The sequence below is a fragment of the Nuphar pumila genome, chromosome 5 (assembly GCF_984573655.1).
Source record: "Nuphar pumila chromosome 5, dmNupPumi1.hap1.1, whole genome shotgun sequence".
Taxonomy (NCBI): Eukaryota; Viridiplantae; Streptophyta; class Magnoliopsida; order Nymphaeales; family Nymphaeaceae; genus Nuphar; species Nuphar pumila.
In genome coordinates this window covers 130,976,239-130,998,401 of record NC_143253.1, presented here as the reverse complement: position 1 = coordinate 130,998,401, position 22,163 = coordinate 130,976,239, and the positions used below count along the sequence as shown (strand labels likewise).

Here is a 22,163-nt window from a genome sequence, read left to right as displayed (position 1 = left end):
ACATTTAGTCTCATAAACAAAAAAAAGACATTTCATTTAACAATTTTTTTAATTTCCATGATCTAAGAGTCAATTACACGTACATACAGAGTCACATGCATATTTGCAAATAATTACACAAACTGAAAGTAGCAATTTCACACGTACGGTTTTTATATAAACACACTAATGCATAAACAAACTAACAAAATTTTTAATTGCAAAAAAAATCCAGCCATTTTGAAGAAGAGGGAAAGAAGAAAATAAAGAAGGAAGAAAAAAAATGATGAAGAAGGACTAGAAGAAGGAGAAGAACGAAAGAAGCAGCAGAAGAAGAAGACTGGTAGAAGGAGAAGAACGAAGAAACAGAAGGAGGAGGAGGAGGAGACGAAAAAGGAGAAGGACAACAGAAGAAGAAGAAGAACTGAAGAAGAAAATGAAGGAGGGAAAAGGAAGGGAACAAGAAAAATAAGAAGAAAGAAGAGAGGAAGAAGATGCAGATGAACCAAAGAGGAATGGAAGAAGAAATAAGAGAAGATGGAGAAAAATGAAAGGAGAAGAAGAGTCGAGAGAGAGAGAGGGGAGAGGGGGGTGTTAGAAATGGTATTCCACCGTTAATCACAAGAGACAGAGGAGTAGAGAGGGAGAGAGGCGTCGGTGGCTACAGAAAACCCAAACTAGGGTTTGCGGTTTGCTTCATTAACTATATACACGTACAGTGTAATTAGGGTACAAAAATATCCTTTAAATAAAGTGTGGAAATTACAACATGCCATTAATGAGCATGTGTTTAAATAAAGCTAAAACAGATTGGGTCTGGATCCTGAGATCCAGGCCCAGTCATGACATCTTTTCAGGGGGTTACATCTTCTTCACCTTCTTCGGCTTCGTCTTTCAGAGAGAGAGAGAGAGAGAGAGATGTTAAGTTGTATATATATATATATATATATATATATATATATATATATATATATATTATTTATAATGATGTAATAGGTAAATACCCATTAGGAGTATTTTGGTTATTTCAGTCCTCGTAACAGACTGTGACCATTAGGGGCACATTAGCACTTTTACTTTATTTTTATTTTTTGTCCAGGCCCAGTCATGACATCTTTTCAGGGGGTTACATCTTCTTCACCTTCTTCGGCTTCGTCTTTCAGAGAGAGAGAGAGAGAGAGATGTTAAGTTGTATATATATATATATATATATATATATATATATATATATATATATATATATATATATATATATATTATTTATAATGATGTAATAGGTAAATACCCATTAGGAGTATTTTGGTTATTTCAGTCCTCGTAACAGACTGTGACCATTAGGGGCACATTAGCACTTTTCAGGGGGTTACATCTTCTTCACCTTCTTCGGCTTCGTCTTTCAGAGAGAGAGAGAGAGAGATGTTAAGTTGTATATATATATATATATATATTATTTATAATGATGTAATAGGTAAATACCCATTAGGAGTATTTTGGTTATTTCAGTCCTCGTAACAGACTGTGACCATTAGGGGCACATTAGCACTTTTACTTTATTTTTATTTTTTGTCCTTTTATATTTTTATAGGAACTATTTGGTCAAATACCAAATAGATTTGTTGGGTTCTTTTTTTACTAGTCAACATAGAGTTGACTAGTTAATACTCAATAGAGTTGTTGGAACAGTTGAACAGCTCTCTCTCTCTCTCTCTCTCTCTCTCTCTCTTGTATGTGTATAAATAGGGGTTTTATATTTTGTAATGTTCTAATGTTCCTCTTAAGCATTCATGCTCAATAAAATGTATAGTTTTTATATTCTTGTGTTCTTTTAATTCCTTTATGTCTTGTATGCACTTAGCGCTTGTGTAGCGCCTTAGTGCTCTTCTATTGTCCCTTAGTTGGACTTATGTATGTGCATGTGCACATTGTATTTATGATCATGTAAGCCCTTAGAAGCCTTTGTTTTGTACTTCCGCATATTTCATTACATGGTATCGGAGCCAAAAAATCTTTCTTGGTAATTTTTCTTTTTTGGGGTCTTGGGATTCTTTGGTTTGAGTTCGTCCTTCGTGAAGGATTTGTAATCGTTGTGTGACTTGGATTCAAGAGAAATCTTGACCCGGTATGTATATTAAAACTTTAGCGCTATTTGAGTTATCTATCTCATGCATTATGCATGAGAAAACACTCATTTTTTCTTCTCTTTGAAAAGTTATTTGTTATTTTTTGTTAAAACTAAAATCACTAAATGCTTTTCAAATTATTGTTGGTTTTATTTTTATTAAATATTTTATAAAGTTTATAATATTGGTTTGATCGTGTGAAATGATATGTGTATGTTTCCATGAGATCCAGTTTGAATCTTAGATTTTTTTTAACACACTTTATTTAAAATGTAAGTATATGATCTAGTAATTTTTTAGCATGTGTTGTTGGCATTTAGATGCTTTATTCAAACATTTCATGGAGACAAATGTCAAATCATGTTCTTATTTATTGTTGTATTGAACTTTGTTTTGGATTTTTTTGAAAATTTATCAAATATTTTTAAAATAATTTGAAATATTTATTTTAAAATGATTTTGTGTGTTATTCACAAGTATGATTTTATGAGATTTTGCTTAGCGTGTATTTTTTTTCTTTTTGATATATTTTTATGTGAAACATAAAATATTTTATGAAGTATTAAAAATCATGTGGTTAGGATCTTAGTGATCATGGATACCTTGCTATTTTTGAATTTTGAATAAATAATTTTTATATTGATACATAATCCTTGTGTACTGTGATTATCTTACATGATGAATGAGATTATTTATTCGTGTATAAGGTATTGAGCATGATTTCTTATGGGAACCATGCACTTTTATAAATGCCTTTTAAATATGTTCTTTTTAAAAATTATTAAAAATAGTTATGTTATTGGGTGTTTCTCTTGTTGGCCCTTTTGTGGTCCTTGTGATTGTGGTATTTTCTTAGTTTCATGGTTCTTTAATGAACATTATTATGCCTTTTTGCATACTTAGTTTTAAATAAAATATTGATTTGAGAATTACGATAACCTTCTTTGTGTTTTCCCTTTATGGGTGTTATAAGTGTTTCTCTCGTAGTTCAGTTTAGTAATCGTTATTATTGATTGACAGACTTGTTCATAATTGAAGACTCACATTGGTGGACATTTTATCTTATTGTATGATTGCATGTTTTTACTAAACTTATTTGCTTCATGATACCTCATGTGAGTTTTAAGTGTTATGTTGTTATTGTATACTTATGATATTCAATAAAATGTTAATTTTTATATTGTGAGACTTCTTGTGTAGCCCATTGTGGGTTTTGTGAGAATGTTTTTTAGAGAACATTTTTTCTATTTATCCACTTAATATGGGTGGACATTTCGGTTTGTGATTGAAGGCTCTATAATTGCATTACTTGAGGACTTCCTTGACGTAAAAAATTTTGTCTTAGCAGTTTGTGTTCCTTGGAATGTGTTTTTCAAGGTTTTTATTATTGGGCTTTGTAATTCCATCACTCTTCTTTTGATACAACCAATTTTATTTGTTTGGCCTTATCGAAGTGAGTTGTATGCATTTCTATGTTGTAAAACGAGAGTTAGTTATTGAGGTGAGTTATGTGTGAACATTTGTCTTCTTGTCAGTATAGATTGCCAAATGATTTGGTTCTGCCTAACGGTTGATTGACCTTTGGTTCTATGAGTGTCTTGTATCACTCATTTGTTTCTTGTGCGCATCGATGTTGTGGCCCGTTGAAGTGAGTTATGTGTTCACCTCATGTCATCTTTATCAATCTAGATTCTCAGGGGTTATGAGCGACGTGTTGTCATTTGCCTTGAGTCTGATTGATGGTTGATTGGCCTCTAAACTCATTGTTGTTGGAAATCTGAGTTAGTAGTTGGGTGAGTTGTGTATGCACCTCATGTCATCTTGTCAATATTGGCATGTATCTAACTGGCATGTGATTGACCTCGGTTTCTATGAGTATGTTTTACCACTCATTTGTTTGTGTGGTCATTGTTACAGTATTGGATGCTTGATATCTTGATTTTTCTGTGATGGTAGTCATGTTTTTAGAACCATGGAGTTTTAAAAGATTGTTAAAATCGTTATTCTTATTTTTTTTATGGCATTAGTTTGTTTTCATTACAAGCTCTCTTACCTCTTTTGTTTACTCATGTTATGTCTCTTATTTAAGTGTCATTTTATGTAGACAAGAGATGTTTTTCAAATATAGTAAGTTATCTGCACTCATTGGTTCACACTCTGTGTGTTTGTTTTGCCCATATGTGGCATGGTGATTGAAGAGATGTTGGTTATTCACACTTTTTGTGTGTGTGTTAGCTCATTAGTGGCATTGTGATTATGCTTTTGTTCTAGCAGCTAATACACTTGTTTAAGTGTCATTTTATCTAGACAAGAGATGTTGGTTATTCACACTTTTTAGCATTGTGATTATGCTCTTGTTCTAGTAGCTGATGCACTTGATTTTTGAGGTTTGGAGGTCTAGTGAGGTGATTGCTTGCGGTGATCGAACTGTTATTGAGATTTGCAAATAGCATTCCTTTTGTTATGCAGGATTTTTAAAATCTCTCCATAAAACTTCTGAGCTTTTTCTACTTGTATGAAAAAATATTTATTGATAAAATTTTATGCATCTTATGTGTATTTCATTATGTATATATATATATATATATATATATATATATATATATATATATATATATATATTTTTTTAAGATTGATGTTTAGTCTTTTATGCTTAAGCCCATTCTAGGTTGTGTGAATGAATCGTAATGGGCTGTGATTTGTGAGATTGCACTCTTTCATTATCATGTGCATTAAATATGCTTTAATTGCGTGCTGGATATATATGTGTTTCATATTAATTATCTTGTTCACATTGTTGTATGCATGAATTCAATTATCTCCTCTTTTGTTGAGGGCTCTTTTGAATTGTTATATTTTATATGCATGTTGTCTATGATGATTTGTTATTTTCTTTGAAATGTTTTTCTAAAAATCCTTGAGATATTATTTATGCATAATTGTTTATCTCTTCTTTATGATTTATGTCCTTTAGTCATCAAATTCTCTTATAATCAATATTTATGTTTTTCTTGAAAAAATATATTGGTTTTGGTTTTATGATTTGATTTCATAAAAAATTATCCTTAAGGTATGTTCCTCCTATCTTTCTTAATGAATATCTAGTGTTTCTCTTGTTCAAAAATATATTTGTTTTAAAAACTTTATAACAATTGGGTTAGGATATTTTCCTTTGTGAAGTTGGAGCATTTGTTTTGTTCTCTCTACAGGTTTTTTAAAAAGTGATGGATTGAGAAGGGAATATTTTTTATACATCATATCATGAAGATGGAGATAACAGATGAAGGTGATTGGAGACTATCACCAATGAAGACATTTGGAGACTTGTATTTGTAAAATTTTGTGATGCGACATAAAGATGAAGACTTCCAATGAAAACACTTGAAGACTTTGATCCTTCATGTTGATTTTTTATATTTTCAAACTTTCAGTATATCACACTGTCACATAGGTGCGGAAGCGGGTGCGGGAAAGCGGCACTTCCGAAAAACCCGGGTGCGGGGGTGCGCCAAAAATATATAAAAAAAATTTATATATATATATATATATATATATATAAAGTCCAAAAGTTGAACATAAATGACCCCAGGGTCAGGTTGACCGCATCGGGTGCGGGTGCAACACCTAGTTGGAGAATCCCTGTGACATATACAACAACAACAACAACTACGCCTTCATCCCAAAACAATTGGGGTCAGCGATATGAACCAAAAAAAAATCATTCTGGGTCTTCCACATGAATCCTTCTCCTCCAATCATTTCTATCCAATGCCATGTCCTCGGTGAGGTTCAAAGCATTCATATCCTTTCCTATCATCTCCATCCAAGTCTTCCTAGGCCTACCCCGACCTCTTTTAACTAATATATTTTCTCATTTCTCAATCCTTCTAACTGGAGCATCATTAGGCCTTCGCCGAATATGTCCAAACCACCGTAAATGATTCTCTCTCATCTTATTTTCAATGAGTGCAACGCCTACCTTCTTACGTATCTCCCCGTTCCAAATCTTATCTTTTATTGTATTTCCACACATCCATCTAAGCATACGCATCTCAGCTACACTCATTTTTTGAATATGATGTCTCTTGGCAGCCAAACATTCTGTATCATATAGTAAAGCGGGCCTATATATTAAAAAAAGAATTCTTGGCAAAAAAAAAATTTAAGTCCGAAAAATTGAACCAAAATGACCCTAGGTCGGGTTGACCGCACCCGCGTCGCGTCGATGCGGGTGCGGCACCCTGCTAGCAGAATCCCTGTGACATAGATATCACACTCTAAGTTTGAAGGGGAGTGTTAAGTTATATATATATATATATATATATATATATATATATATATTATTTATAATGATGTAATAGGTAAATACCCATTAGAGGTATTTTGGTCATTTCAGTCCTTGTAATAGGTTGTGTGCATTAAGAGCACATTAATACTTTTATTTTATTCTTTTTCTTTATTCTTTTCTATTTTTATAGTGATTATTTGGTCAAATACCAAATAGAGTTGTTGGGTTATTTTTTGTCTAGTCAACATAAAGTTGACTAGTCAATAGAGCTGTTGGAACAATCCCTCTCTCTTATATGCATAAACACTGACATGCAATTTGCCCCTCCTATGACATAGCTACAACTAAATGATACTAAAATTGCATTGAGGAAGACATTTGGATTTGCTTTATGATTTCTTGGAAAATTTTAATTGTGAAAAAAGGGACATGTAAAACCCTCATGTTGCACTCAACCATGCATTCTTCTTCTTTGTAGAGATAGAGGGTTTATATATTGGAAGCATAAGCTATTGAATTAGCTTCTGTTTGTGTAATACCCAGAAAATTTAAGCGGTTCTATAAGATTTGGGCTTAGGATCTGTTACCTGGATCCATAAGAAACCTGCAAATATGTATTAAAGTATATATAATAAATAACTAATATTATTTATTGTAAGAAAAATATTAATTAAAATTGGGTACGATGGGTCGAATCCACAGTTGGACCCGAATGGATCTAACCAATGGATCCACTGTTATTTACGCGACCCGGATCCACATTTCTAAACATCTGGATCCAAATCGCGATCGGATCCAGTGTTGTGGGTCGCAATTCGGACCCAGACCCGGCCCGCACCATGCGTTAAAAAAAAAGAGAAGAAAAGGCAACCCGATATGGGTTGCCAGATAAAAACAGAAAAAAAGGAGGTTAGGGTTCAGTGTGAACCTTAACTGATATCGCATGGGAGGGGGTGGGCCGAAGCGCAGCCTTCGGAGATCGCCTCTTCCGTTCTCTCCCGCCCTCACCTCTTGTCTCCCTCTCTGTTTCACTCCCTTTGTCCCTCCATTATTCTCCCTCTCTATCGTTCTTGCGCATGCCAGCGGAAACTCCGTCGTCAGCAAGCCTCCCGACCATCTGCAGCAAGCCATCGACATCGACGACCCTTTTTCTTGCAACAATAGCAACCTCCCTGCTCCCGATCTTGGTCGTCACGGCAGCACCCTCAGAGTTTGGCCAAGCATTTCTCGCACAGCCAGCGTCAGCCACATCATTCTCCACCTCCACTCGCCGGAAAAAGGTAGGGATTCTGTGATTTTTCTTGTCAGGGCATAGATTGATTTTAGTTGTGTTAGCGTTTGTCAAGAAAAGGGGGAAATTTTGTATCTTGTGTCCTAAATCTTGTTAAGGAAAAAAGGGTTTCTTGGTTCTGCGATGTGGCTTGCTTGGAAACCCCAAATCTACCGATTTGGGGATTTCGGCAATCACGAAATACAAGAGTGGGTTTTTGATTCTCTGCTACTGTTTATTTTTCCCTATTAAGAAATAGGATCAGCGGAATTCATCTGTGACTTTATGGTGTATCTTTGTTGAGTATGCTATCCAGGAAAGACCCAATTTAAGTCTCTTTGTCACGATTTTTTTCCTGGCGTAATATTACAGAAGAACCCTAATTCACTGATTTGAGGCTTTTTGATTTGGGTGTTATGGTTTTCAATTTGGAGAATGGTATGCCCATTCTCAGGACTATGATCGGTGGACTTGAACCTAATTACCTAGTTATATGTTCGTCTTCTCGAAATCTGTAATTGGTAACTGTGTTATTTACAGCACCTCACTAGGTGTTAATAACATGGTGTTAACCTGTAATTTGTTACTATGTGTTAATAACACTGAGTTAATCTATAATCTGCTACCTTGTGTAATTACACCACCTTATGAGAATAACAATACGAGTTCCAGAAATTATGTGCATAACTATGTATTCCTTTTCTCGAAAATCTGAAATCTGTAGTTCTGCCAATGTATTATTATGCGTCCATAGTATAAATCTTTCACATGTAGATATGATTGGTAAAATTTATCAGACCATATCCAACTGTTGCTCAAGCATCATATGAAAAAATATATATCTATCTATATATATAGATATATACATATAGTGTATTTCTCTCGGTTAATTCCTCATGGTGGATACCCGTGGTATTAGTGATAGGCTGAGAAATGTATTCAATAAACACAAGTTACATATATCAGTTGCTGTAGACATTCATAAGTTCGAAAGATTAACCCCTTGCATGTTCAATACTAGCCACACTGGAAAGTTTTGGTAGCTTTTGTTTTTACATTCTGTATGCACACTTTTTAAATGTTCAAGACTGTAGAGTTTGGTCAGTGACAAATAGAAAATTTATTGATCAGTTTGTGATAACAGTGTAACTGTAGGAGTGTAATTCGAAATACACAATATTGTATGAGATACTTATCAGTTGTCAATTCTGTAATAAGTGATAAAACCACTACATGTCGGGTGTATGTATGAATTCCATAGCGTCGGCCTGTGTAGTCACCATGTGGTAAATGATAAACTTCTTTGGTTTAAGGTATTAAACTGCATATAACATGTGGGTTTTCCAATGCATTTCCAACTCCATATCTTGAGTACTAGATTATATGTGTTAGGGAACTCTATAATAATGATAAACTGCCAAGCTAAGTAGAATGAGTTCCATAGTGAATCCAGGTTAAATAAATGTGCACACGTGTATTGAAATTATATCCTACCCTGAGAGTTTCTATTCCAAAATGTCTCTGAGGATAGAATCATGTAAACTTGAAATGTATATGACAAAGGATTTTTGCTGCACTCAGTTGTTGTTTGGGCTCTGTAAGATTCTTTAAATTGCATCCTTCCAGGTTTCTCTAGTGTTGTGAGTAATTTACATGAAATACCACGTGCTTAAACGACTTGTTGGTCAGAAACTGTATGATTTTAATTGCCTGTATGCAGAATGTTAATTGTTTTTCAAGAATGAGGTTGTTATACTAGTTCCAAACATATGATGATGCACTTATTGACATATGGACATGTGCCTTTCCACGAGGCAGATACTTGAAAAAAAAACCTTGCCTAATGGGTTATATTGGGTTGGTTACACGATACGGGTACTTGAGCTATTAGCGTGTGTGCTATGGCAATAAAATGATGAAAACTTAATTGTAAATGTTGCGTGCCTGACTGGTTTAAAGGTACCGGGGCTTGTGTGTTTGACTGCTTTAAAGGCACCGGAGCACTTTGAGTGGATTTATGCAATCAATATGACAACGGATTGGGACTGTTCTATACACCTTGGTAAATGACTAAGGTTGGGAATTCTACTGTTGTGCTAGTAGAAGAAAGTTGGGGAAATGCCCTGTACTTCGGAAAATTAATTAAATGAAAAGATTAACCCACTCAGATTCAGGCTTACCTTGGAGAGGGTAGGTGGTACAAAACTCTGGGGACATGTGTTTAACTATTTCGAGCTAAAGTGACTCGTTGGTCCTTAGTCCTCGAAGTTGGGAGACCCGGACTACCAATATGTCCTAGATGGTAGCTCTTTGTTCTTCTGCAGAAGTTAGGAATGCATCATGTTTTGGTTATAGCCTTTGGAAGGTTCTGTCGGTCACTGACCGCTCCCTGGGGATTTCAGTCTCAGTTAGAGTGTTCGGGTTAATAAAATACCCTTGAATAATATACCCCCGAACATTCTCTTCTGTGATGGTTGCCTCGGCCCGTGTGTACCCGCGAGATAAGATAAAATAATCATTATTTAGAACAGTTAAGTATCACAGTGTGTGGAGTTACTATAGAAACAATTTCATATTCTTTCAAACATGCTTTATATTCTGAGTTTGTGATGAAATGCAAATCCTGAAATGCGTAGATACGAGATAATTGAATTCATATTATTACTGTTACATGAAAATCATGCATGTTACTGTTATTGTTGTTACAGAATATGTTTTACTTGTTTAATTATAGTTGTTGTATAATCTGCTTACTTGCTTAGATATATGTTTGTTATTGTTGTTGCATAGTCTGCTTTACGTGTTATTGTATATGTTAAAGATTCACACATGACACTCACATCACATACTAGATTCATGATATACCTGCATTAAAAGTTACAGATTTTCTACTTAGACAGTTGTAGTCTAATTCCTATAATTTTACTATTTTCAAGTGAATAATAGCATTTACGAGCGACTGCAGGATGAGGCATCAGATCGAGATTTTGAATTTACTGTTCCAGGGATCGCTTGGGTTTATTGTAATTTAATTGTTTATATCATTTAAAACTCTAACGTTAATTTTCATTGATAATGAAATGGAATAAAGGTTTTGGGTCTTCTCTCCAGTGTAATGTTCCGAAATGCTTAACCTTATAGTATTTCTTGTTTCCGCTCTTATATAAAAAAAATCCTGAAAAATATGGGGTTAAAATTTCAGAGCGTTATAAATGGTATTAGAGCCTGAGAACAATAAATCAAAGATCAGGGTCGTGCCACACCCTGCAAGCGCTCTGTGAGTATAATTTATTTTGTTTTATTAATGGTCATGTTACTTGCATATTCCTTTAAAGTATATATATGATGTATGTGTATATGTATTTGTAATAATTGTAAGAATACTATAATTCATAGATTGTAAATATATGTGTACACGATATATCAGATACATAAATATTATTGGACTTATTAGATGGACTTGTGAATGCACATGGATTGACGAAATAATTTGAATGTCTTAGATACATTTATGATTTGAATCCTATGTACAGAACTCGAACTACGTAGAAGTTACGTATCTTGAGGTTTAGTTGATTCTTGATATTTACAAGATTTGCATAGAACTCATGCTTTGGTTACGCATGCTTCGAGGTTAGACCTGGAAAATGCAATGTTCTTAGTGGCAATGATATGATGTATGAGATAATATGCTTATGTATGATATGCCACGTGATCTGAAATTTTAAAAGCATGCGATATATGCTTAAGTTCATTAGTGAACTATGGTTCATGGAACCTTAGTAGTGAAAGGTGTGATTTCATGATTTTTAATGTCATATGAAGTGATGTGATGCATATTGACGATAGGTATGTTTGTGCCCCTATTGGTGGCTATCGATCCTGAGAACAGTTATTTGTACTGATGCATATATTACAATTTTGGCAACTGTTGAGGACTTGTCTCCAAAGGATTGACTCTGAGGGCATGTTTAACCAAGATCAGGTAATCCGTCTAGAGCGGTAGATCTCCGTGAGGTAGTACATTGTCCAAGAACGGGCAACTGCAAAGACGGTAAATTCCTGTGAGGAAGTGTATTGTCCAAGACCGAGTATACCATTTAGGACGGTAATTCCTTGTGAGGTCGTGCATTTTCTGGACCAGGTGATCCAACTTGGATCTTGTTAATCCTTAATTAATAAAGAGTCATGTCGAATTGGGAGAATTTGTTGAGATTGATTGATATAGCCTATTAGAGATCAATAGATTTGGCTTTAGTTATAGCAGAACTGGATCATTATTGATTTTAAATCTTAATAGCGAGGTTACAACATGTGACAATTAGCCACGCAAAACCTTGAGAATTAGAAATAAGTGGAGGTTATTCAGGACAAGGAGACTGTTAGAAATAGTGAAGACAACAAACAACGATGTGATTATGATAAAATAAAGGAAACTTCACTTAATAATCAAGAACAAGCTAAAGGAATAGCAGGTCGTGTCTATCATTCGTGACTAAACCAGTAGGAAGTAGTGAACATACACACCAACTGTCTTAGGTTAAGACTTTCCATGATTTAGTACGGATTTTGCCATTAAAGAAATCATGTATCAATTTTGTCGAGACCAAATTTTAGCTCCAAACTTCTCTTAGAAGCTCATTGTGTGTTGTCCTGATCCTGATATATATTGGGATATATGTTGGGAGCTCACAAAAATATGTGCATCCTTGTCGATACCAATCCTCTCAGACTACGATCGCTACGGGAATCCTGCAATGAAATTTCGAGGACGAAATTCTTTTTAGGAGGAAAGGATGTAATACCCAGAAAATTTAAGCGATTCTATATGATTTGGGCTTAGGATCCGTAACCTGGATCCATAAGAAACCTGCAAATATGTATTAAAGTATATATAATAAATAACTAATATTATTTATTGTAAGAAAAATATTAATTAAAATTGGGTACAATGGGTCGAATCCACAGTTGGACCCAAATGGATCCAACCAATGGATCCACTGTTATTTACGCGACCCGGATCCACATTTCTAAACATCCGGATCCAAATCGCGATCGAATCCAGTGTCGCGGGTCGCAGTTCGGACCCAGACCCAGCCCGCACCCTGCATAAAAAAAAAGAGAGAGAAGAAAAGACAACCCGATATGGGTTGCCCTATAAAAACAAAAAAAATGAGGTTAGGGTTCACTGTGAACCCTAACTGATATCGCATGGGAGGGGGTGGGCCGGAGCGCAGCCTTCGGAGATCGCCTCTTCCGTTTTCTCCCAGCCTCACCTCTCGTCTCCCTCTTTGTTTAACTCCCTCTGTCCCTCCATTATTCTCCCACTCTACCGTTCTTGCGCACGCCGGCGGGAACTCCATCGTCAGCAAGCCTCCCGACCACTTGCTGCAAGTCATCGACGTCGACGACCCTTTTTCTTGCAACACCGACAACCTCCTTGCTCCTGATCTTGGTCGTCATGGCAGCACCCTCGGAGTTCAGCCAAGCATTTCTCGCACAACCAGCGTCAGCCATATCATTCTCCTCCTCCAGACACCGAAAAAAGGTAGGGATTCTGTGATTTTTCTTGTCAGGGCATAGATTGATTTTAGTTGTGTTAGGGTTTGTCAAGAAAAGGGGGAAATTTTGTATCTTGTGTAATGAATCTTGTTAAGGAAAAAGGGGTTTCTTGGTTCTGCGATGTGGCTTGCTTGAAAACCCCAAAATCTACCGATTTGGGGATTTCGGCAGTCACGAAATACAAGAGTGGGTTTTTGATTCCCTGCTACTGTTTATTTTTCCCTATTAAGAAACAGGATCAGCGGAATTCATCTGTGACTTTATGGTGTATCTTTGTTGAGTATGCTATCCAGGAAAGACCCAATTTAAGTGTCTTTGTCACGATTTCTTTCCTGGCGTAATATTACAGAAGAACCCTAATTCACTGATTTGAGGCTTTTTGGATTTGGGTGTTATGGTTTTCAATTTGGAAAATGGTATGCCCATTCTCAGGACTATGATCGGTGGACTTGAACCTAATTACCTAGTTATATGTTCGTCTTCTCGAAATCTGTAATTGGTAACTGTGTTATTTACAGCACCTCACTAGGTGTTAATAACATGGTGTTAACCTGTAATTTGTTACTATGTGTTAATAACACTGAGTTAATCTATAATCTGCTACCTTGTGTAATTACACCACCTTATGAGAATAACAATACGAGTTCCAGAAATTATGTGCATAACTATGTATTCCTTTTCTCGAAAATCTGAAATCTGTAGTTCTGCCACCATAGTAGAAATCTTTCACATGTAGATATGATTGGTAAAATTTATCAGACCATATCCAACTGTTGCTCAAGCATCATATGAAAAAATATATATCTATCTATATATATAGATATATACATAGTGTATTTCTCTCGGTTAATTCCTCATGGTAGATACTTGTGGTATTAGCGATATGCTGAGAAATGTATTCCATAAACACAAGTTACATATATGAGTTGTTGTAGACATTCATAAGTTCGAAAGATTAACCCCTTGCATGTTAAATACTAGCCACACTGGAAAGTTTTGGTAGCTTTTGTTTTTACATTCTGTATGCACACTTTTTAAATGTTCAAGACTGTAGAGTTTGGTCAGTGACAAATAGAAAATTTATTGATCAGTTTGTGATAACAGTGTAACTGTAGGAGTGTAATTCGAAATACACAATATTGTATGAGATACTTATCAGTTGTCAATTCTGTAATAAGTGATAAAACCACTACATGTCGGGTGTATGTATGAATTCCATAGCGTCGGCCTGTGTAGTCACCATGTGGTAAATGATAAACTTCTTTGGTTTAAGGTATTAAACTGCATATAACATGTGGGTTTTCCAATGCATTTCCAACTCCATATCTTGAGTACTAGATTATATGTGTTAGGGAACTCTATAATAATGATAAACTGCCAAGCTAAGTAGAGTGAGTTCCATAGTGAATCCAGGTTAAATAAATGTGCACACGTGTATTGAAATTATATCCTACCCTGAGAGTTTCTATTCCAAAATGTCTCTGAGGATAGAATCATGTAAACTTGAAATGTATATGACAAAGGATTTTTGCTGCACTCAGTTGCTGTTTGGGCTCTGTAAGATTCTTTAAATTGCATCCTTCCAGGTTTCTCTAGTGTTGTGAGTAATTTACATAAAATACCACGTGCTTAAACAACTTGTTGGTCAGAAACTGTATGATTTGAATTGCCTGTATGCAGAATGTTAATTGTTTTTCAAGAATGAGGTTGTTATACTAGTTCCAAACATATGATGATGCACTTATTGACATATGGACATGTGCCTTTCCACGAGGCAGATACTTGGAAAAAAAACCTTGCCTAATGGGTTATATTGGGTTGGTTACACGATACGGGTACTTGAGCTATTAGCGTGTGTGCTATGGCAATAAAATGATGAAAACTTAATTGTAAATGTTGTATGTTATGGCAATAAAATGATGAAAACTTAATTGTAAATGTTGCGTGCCTGACTGGTTTAAAGGTATTGTGGCTTGTGTGCTTGACTGGTTTAAAGGCACCGGAGCACTTTGAGTGGGTTTATGCAATCAATAAGACAAAGGATTGGGACTGTTCTATACACCATTGTAAAATGACTAAGGTTGGGAATTCTACTGTTGTGCTAGTAATAGGAAGTTGGGGAAATGCCCTGTACTTCGGAAAATTAATTAAATGAAAAGATTAACCCACTCAGATTCGGGCTTACCTTGGAGAGGGTAGGTGGTACAAAACTCCAGGAACATGTGTTTAACTGTTTCGAGCTAAAGTGACTCGTTGGTCCTCAGTCTTCGAAGTTGGGAGACCCGGACTACCAATATGTCCTAGATGGTAGCTCTTTGTTCTTCTGCAGAAGTTAGGAATGCATCATGTTTTGGTTATAGCCTTTGGAAGGTTCTGTCGGTCACTGACCGCTCCCTGGGGATTTCAGTCTCAGTTAGAGTGTTCGGGTTAATAAAATACCCTTGAATAATATACTCTCGAACATTCTCTTTTGTGATGGTTGCCTCGACCCGTGTGTACCCACGGGATAAGATAAAATAATCACTATTTAGAACAGTTAGGTATCACAGTGTGTTGAGTTACTATAGAAACAATTTCATATTCTTTTAAACATGCTTTATATTCTGAGTTTGTGATGAAATGTAAATCCTGAAATGCGTAGATATGAGATAATTGAATTCATATTGTTACTGTTACATGAAAATCATGCATGTTACTGTTATTGTTGTTACAGAATATGCTTTACTTGTTTAATTATAGTTGTTGTATAATCTGCTTACTTGCTTAGATATATGTCTGTTATTGTTGTTGCATAGTCTGCTTTACGTGCTATTGTATATGCTAAAGATTCACACATGACACCCACATCACATACTAGATTCATGATATACCTGCATTAAAAGTTACAGATTTTCTACTTAGACAGTTGTAGTCTAATTCAGAGTTACCGGAAGCGCCTAGGCAAAAGGGGAAGCGCGCTTCCCCGAAGCGTGAGGGGAAGCGTCCCCCTTTTTTGGGAAGCGCGCTTCCCTTTTATGGGAAGCGCTTCCCCTCGCTTCCCCATTTTTTCCATTTTTTTCGCTTTCCCCTCGCTTCCAGTTCGCTTCCTAGGTCGTTTCCGAGACGGTTCGGAATTTTCTTCTAAGTGGTCCCACGCTTCCCCGCTTCCTAAATTTTTGAAAGTGTCTCGCTTCCCGCTCCCGCTTCCCGTATCGCTTCCCGCTCCCGCTTCCTCGACTGGTAACTCTGGTCTAATTCCTATAATTTTACTATTTTCAAGTGAATAATAGCATTTACGAGCGACTGCTGGATGAGGCATCGGATCGAGATTTTGGATTTATTGTTCCAGGGATCGCTTGGGTTTATTGTAATTTAATTGTTTATATCATTTAAAACTCTAACGTTAATTTTCATTGATAATGAAATGGAATAAAGGTTTTGGGTCTTCTCTCCAGTGTAATGTTCCAAAATGCTTAACCATATAGTATTTCTTGTTTCCGCTGTTATATAAAAAAATCTTGAAAAATATGGGTTAAAATTTCAAGGCGTTACAATTGTGAAAATAATAGGCAATTTTTTTCATGATAAATATATGGAGGGGGCCATAATCCTCCAACATTTTCTAAATAAAAAGGTGGGGGACACAAAAATGCAAAAATAACCACAAATCTTTCTAAAATAAAAAACAACAAAAGCCAGATACTATTTTCTGATTTGGTCCACTAACCAAATCAAATCAAGATTTTCTTATAAAAACTCGTCAAGTTTTTGAAACTTTTTTCTTACTTCAATCTATTTGCCAACAAACATAACTTTAAGAACTTGGAAAAATGTGGTCTATTATTATATATTAATAGAAAGTTTTCAAAACCTTGGACTACAACTTTTTGTTTTTTAAGGACACATGAGAAGGCCCAATTTGGTTAATGCATGGTTTCTTTCGGAAACAAGGCCAATCATGTTTTTCAAAAACTTTTGAAAGCTTTTATTCCAAAAAAAAATACACACACAAGATGGAAAAAAAATGTTTAAATAAAACATGTGTTCTCAACCAGATTTCTCAACTTCAATTGCTAAACTAGGGCTTCTCACCCCAACGAGAGAAAGGACAAAGGAAGAAGAATGAAAAGTAAGGCATAGGAAAAAAGAAGAAACGAAGAAAGAGGAAAAAAGAAGAGACAAAGGAAAAAAGGGAGAAGGAAGAGCAAGAAGAATGAATTGAAAGGAAGGAAGGAGGAAAAGGGAAGCAAAGAATGAACTCATAAAAGGAGAAAGAAAGAAAGGCAAAAAACAGAGGAGAAAAGAGGAAAGGAAAAGGGCAAATAAAGAGAAAAGGGAGAAAGAAAAAAGAAAAAGGAAAAGAGCAGAAGATAAGAGAAAATTAAGAAAAAGGAAAGATGAAGATGTATAGAATAAAAGGTAAACTTTGAGGTCAATCCAATTTGAATGATGGAAGAGAAATTAGTTTGTAGTTATTACCAAAAATCCTTTCTAGGGGGGTTATGCAATTCTAGTATCATTTAGTTGTAGCTATGTCATAGGAAGGGCAAATCACGTCGGTATGACAAGACACAGGTCCGTACACAGGACACGGTTTGATTTGTGCAGGACATGGCCAACACCATGTCTGACACATTGACACAATGCATGATACGTATCCGACATGTCGACACGGTGTCTGTCATGTTTAATATGGTGTCTGAATGGTGTCTGACATGATAAAATATGCCTATAAATTATGATCGATATTATATATTATTATATATAATTATATAAATATATATAATATATGTAATTGTAATACATGTACGGTCGTGTCCTCGAATCCTAATTTTGTAAAATTGTCGTATTGTACCAAGCGAATTTGCATTGTATCTCGTACCCGCATCTAGGGCTAAGATACGAGACGAGCAGCTTGCCATTCGGCTCAACTCGTGAGAAGCTCGACTCGGCTTAGAAATTGATCTCGATGAGTCGAGCTACTAGCTAGTTCATTTAGGTAAATGAGCCGAGCACGAGCATGGCAAGCTCGGCTCGTATAGGCTCATTTTACATATTATATACTTATATATTAATATTATATTTTATACATATATGATATATATATATATCATATACATTGTATGTGCTTTATACATTTATTACATATATATTATATGCATTTTATAAATTATAAATACATATTATCAAGCTTAAAAACACTTAAAAATATTTTTTTAAAGAAAATGAGCTAGCTCGTGATCGGTCTTCGCCAAGCTTGGCTAATAATGAGTTCAGGTTCGGCTCGTGACGAGCTCACGAGCCAAGCTCGAGCTGGGATGTACCCTTAACAAGCCAAGCCCGAGCAGCCCAAGCTCGGCTTGTTTACCAGCCATACCCGTATCCACATCCATGTGACATGGAGCTGGAGTGGCCAAGAATAATATGGGGTCAAGTAATTGAGTCCCAAACAGGAACTAGATGGCACTAGCAATACTTCACGATCTACAGAATTGTCTCATTTATAAAGGCGAAAACCAATAGCTATTTTAGCCACTCAAGCCATCAAAGAAACACATATTCTATAGATGCTAGTATGCTTTTCTCCTAGTAAACAGAAACACGATTATGAAATATTTGTAAACGAAGGTCAATCATGGGTTAACTACTGTAAGGATTTGAAAGACCCATTTCTAGCTCGACAAGGGCTTTCCTTTGTTAGAGGTCCAAGGATAGAAGGTCCATAAAGATGCAACATTAATGCATTGATTCACTTCTATTTGGGATTATTTGTACAATTCATTTTTTCACAAATTGTGTGATTGGCATTTTAGATCACTATCAGAGATATTTTTCGGCTAAGAAAATGATAAGAACAAAAAGTGTTTAAAGCAACAACGAAAAAGGTTGGAGCTTATGTAGAAGAAGCAAAATAAACATGGTTTGAAATTGAAGTGTACAGTTATGTCTAATATTTGGAAGGACACCACCAGACATAGATCATATACAAACCAATTGGTGAGCTCACCCATAACATGCAGCTGATTATATCTGTTGCTATATACAAAATTAGTCCTGAAAATGTGGTCTATATTGCTACAGATAATGGAAGTAATTATAGAAAAGCTGACATTCTTGTAAAAAATTATTGAAATATCTGTACTGCATTAATTTTATGCTTGAAGACATCAATAACTTGGAGCATGCACTGAATGTAATGAGAAAATGCTATAAATTTATACATAACAAGAGACAAGATTTGGATAGCACATATCAAGGAAGGGGGTCAAGAATGCCTAGTGTGGCAAGATTTGGTTTGCTGCCTATGACAACTAAGATACATAGAATGGCTGCTTACATGAGTCTCCAACTATTTTAAAACAAATTGGTTAAGATGGATGATGAAGTTCTTGAAGACCTTAGTAAAGTTGAGAATAAACTTCTTTCATATAAAATGGCAAGTTGATAGAGAAAGCACTTTGGGACCTGACTTGTTTCATGATGGGTTGGCCATGGATCTCATTCATTTAGCACATAGACATGTCCTTCCCTCACTTTCTATCTTTTTTTTTTGTTGGGGCTTTTGTATGGTTATGCACCATATAATTAATAATTTGATGTTGTAACATTACAATGTAATCTCTATAGTAATTTTAGAAGAATAATGGGAAATGTTGGAGGGTTCCTCTTCGTATAGTGCACAATATTGCAATCACGATGCCAAGTAGCCAAGTAGTACTTTGGCTTGTGAGGGGAATTGAAGCACTTTTGAGATAAATAACTTTAAGCAAAGAAATAGACTTGCGCCAATGAGATTGTTTAGGTTGATGCACAATATGATGAACATGCTCATGAAGTAATGACTAAAAATAGTGAAGGCCAAAGTGAAGCCTATTTAAGTCAATCACATAGCTTCACATGTGAATAAAGAAAGTAGGACGAACTCTAGAAACCAATGTTGTAAAAGTCATATCAAATTGTACGATATTAAAGCAAGGGGGAAGCGCGCTTCACATGTTCACGGCTATAGAATTGGCAGTACAGTAGCATACACTAGCTTACTCAGTCCAGCAACAGAATGATTCATCCATACAACATAATCACAAGTCAAGAACAGCTCTCTTGATAACATGAAGGTTCCAACAATCCACAGGCAGTGTTCCTAAGCATAAATGCCAATGGCAAGAGCTTCTTAGACATTCTACAATACACTATAAATTGGGACAAGTGGAAGATTGATGGCAAGGCAGGTGAGGAGGGCTAGCTGATTGAGCCTCCTGGGAGAATGAAAACAATTAGTGGTGTGGTCGGGCAAGGCTAGGTTCCACTCAAGGGGATTCCTATCTTGTTTTGAGGTTGATATCTTGGGGAAAGATTGCCGTCTTTCATGCTGGGGAAGATGAAGTTTCCTAAGTAGTTGGTTTGGAGGCTAGCCTAGTCTCCTGAATCTTCTGATTTTAAGTTAAGTGCGGGGCAAAGGAATAATCAACTGCGGCCTTCTAAGGGAAACACAATTCTTCCATATCGGGTAAAGGAAGTAGGAGATTCTTCTATACCCGACAATGCACAGAGAGATCATATCAGAAACCCAGCCACAACACCATTATCATGTTTTTCATATCTTGCAGAAATGATTGAAACTATTGGAAACAGAAACTCTTGGAAAATTATCCAACGAACAGAGACTCACTAAAGCGTTCAATTAACCAGAACTCGCAGAAATTTCAGTCTGTGTAAAACCATTCCAATCAAAGGACGAGACAGCAATGCGAATAAAGCGATCCTTCCCATGCAATTAAACACCATACCGAACAAAAAGAAAACGATCATAAAGTGTCGCAAATAAGACCTCTAAGGAGTGGAAAGAATCGAAGCTTTGCAGCATGCTCAACGACGCAACCTAAGGCGAGTTCCACAATGACAGAAAGGGAACAAGAGAGAAAAAGAATCAAAGCGCGTTTTAGGGAAACCCTAACCTGGATCAACTCATCCGTGGGGGAAGCGCAAGCAGGGAGCTGCTCGACGGGCAAAACCCTAATCTTGGCGCCACTCTCCTTCTTGATCCTCTCGACGACCTTGCCGCCCTTCCCCATGACCGCTCCAACCTGGCCGGCCGACGCGAGCAACCGACAAGTCACCGTCGACCCGGCACCAGCCGCCGGCTTCTCATCGTCCACCTCCAAAACCCTTTCGAAGATCCGGACGAGGGCGTCCTGGGCCACGGAGATTTCCCCGCCTCCGTGGCCGCCGCCCTCAGGGGTGGCATCCTCCTCCTTCTTCTTCGCGGAAGCGACGACGAGGATGACGCGCTCGTCGCAGCCAGCGACCGACTCCTCGACGCGGATGAGAGCGCCGGTCTCCTGGCGGAAGAGCCGGATGATGCTGCCGGACTTACCGATGACGCCCCCGACGAGGGCGGCGGGGCAGAGCATGCGGAAGGCGGTCTGGCCGGGGAGCATCACGACGGGCGGCGGCGGTGGGCGGTGGCGCTTTCCGGAGGGGGCGGACTCGCCGTTGGAGTGGAGGAGGAGCGCTTTCTTGGTGGTGGTGGTGAGTGAGAACGGCCGCTTTGCTCCTATTTTTGTGGGAAACGAAGCTTCCATCGCTCGGAGGGAAGGGTAGAGCGCCCCGACGCTTACTCGCTCTGTTCCCACTCTCCCTCTCTTTCTCTCTCCTTTATTTTTTGCAGGGATGGGCTTGGGCTGCTCATCTCAGCTTAAACGTGTCACATGGATACGCCCCTGAAAACACGGGGATACGATACCGTTTGTGTTGGTCCCAATTAGGAGTGTTAACGGGTCGGGTTTGGTTCGGACCCAGATGAAACCAAACTTGAACCAGATTTTCGGGTATCGTATCGGGTTTGAAACCGAGTTTAATCGAGTCCACTATAAGAAAAACCATACCTGGACCGATAAAAATTATATGAACCAAACCCAGACCATACCTGGTAAAACCATATTCTTTATAATTTTTACATTGAAAA

The 22,163-nt window shown here is 36.7% G+C and overlaps 1 protein-coding gene across 2 annotated transcripts in view; it reads right to left on the bottom strand.

Annotated features, from left to right (window-relative positions):
• LOC149838746 (KH domain-containing protein HEN4-like) overlaps window positions 1-21,841 on the bottom strand; it is a 33,473-nt gene extending 11,632 nt beyond the window's left edge. For both annotated transcript variants that reach the window (XM_090006781.1, XM_090006782.1), the window contains exon 1: window positions 21,154-21,841. In XM_090006781.1, the coding sequence (XP_089862907.1) occupies window positions 21,154-21,780 (627 nt within the window). In that variant the 5' untranslated portion in view covers window positions 21,781-21,841. The remainder of the gene's footprint in view (window positions 1-21,153) is intronic.
• Between the last annotated feature and the right edge of the window lie 322 nt (window positions 21,842-22,163).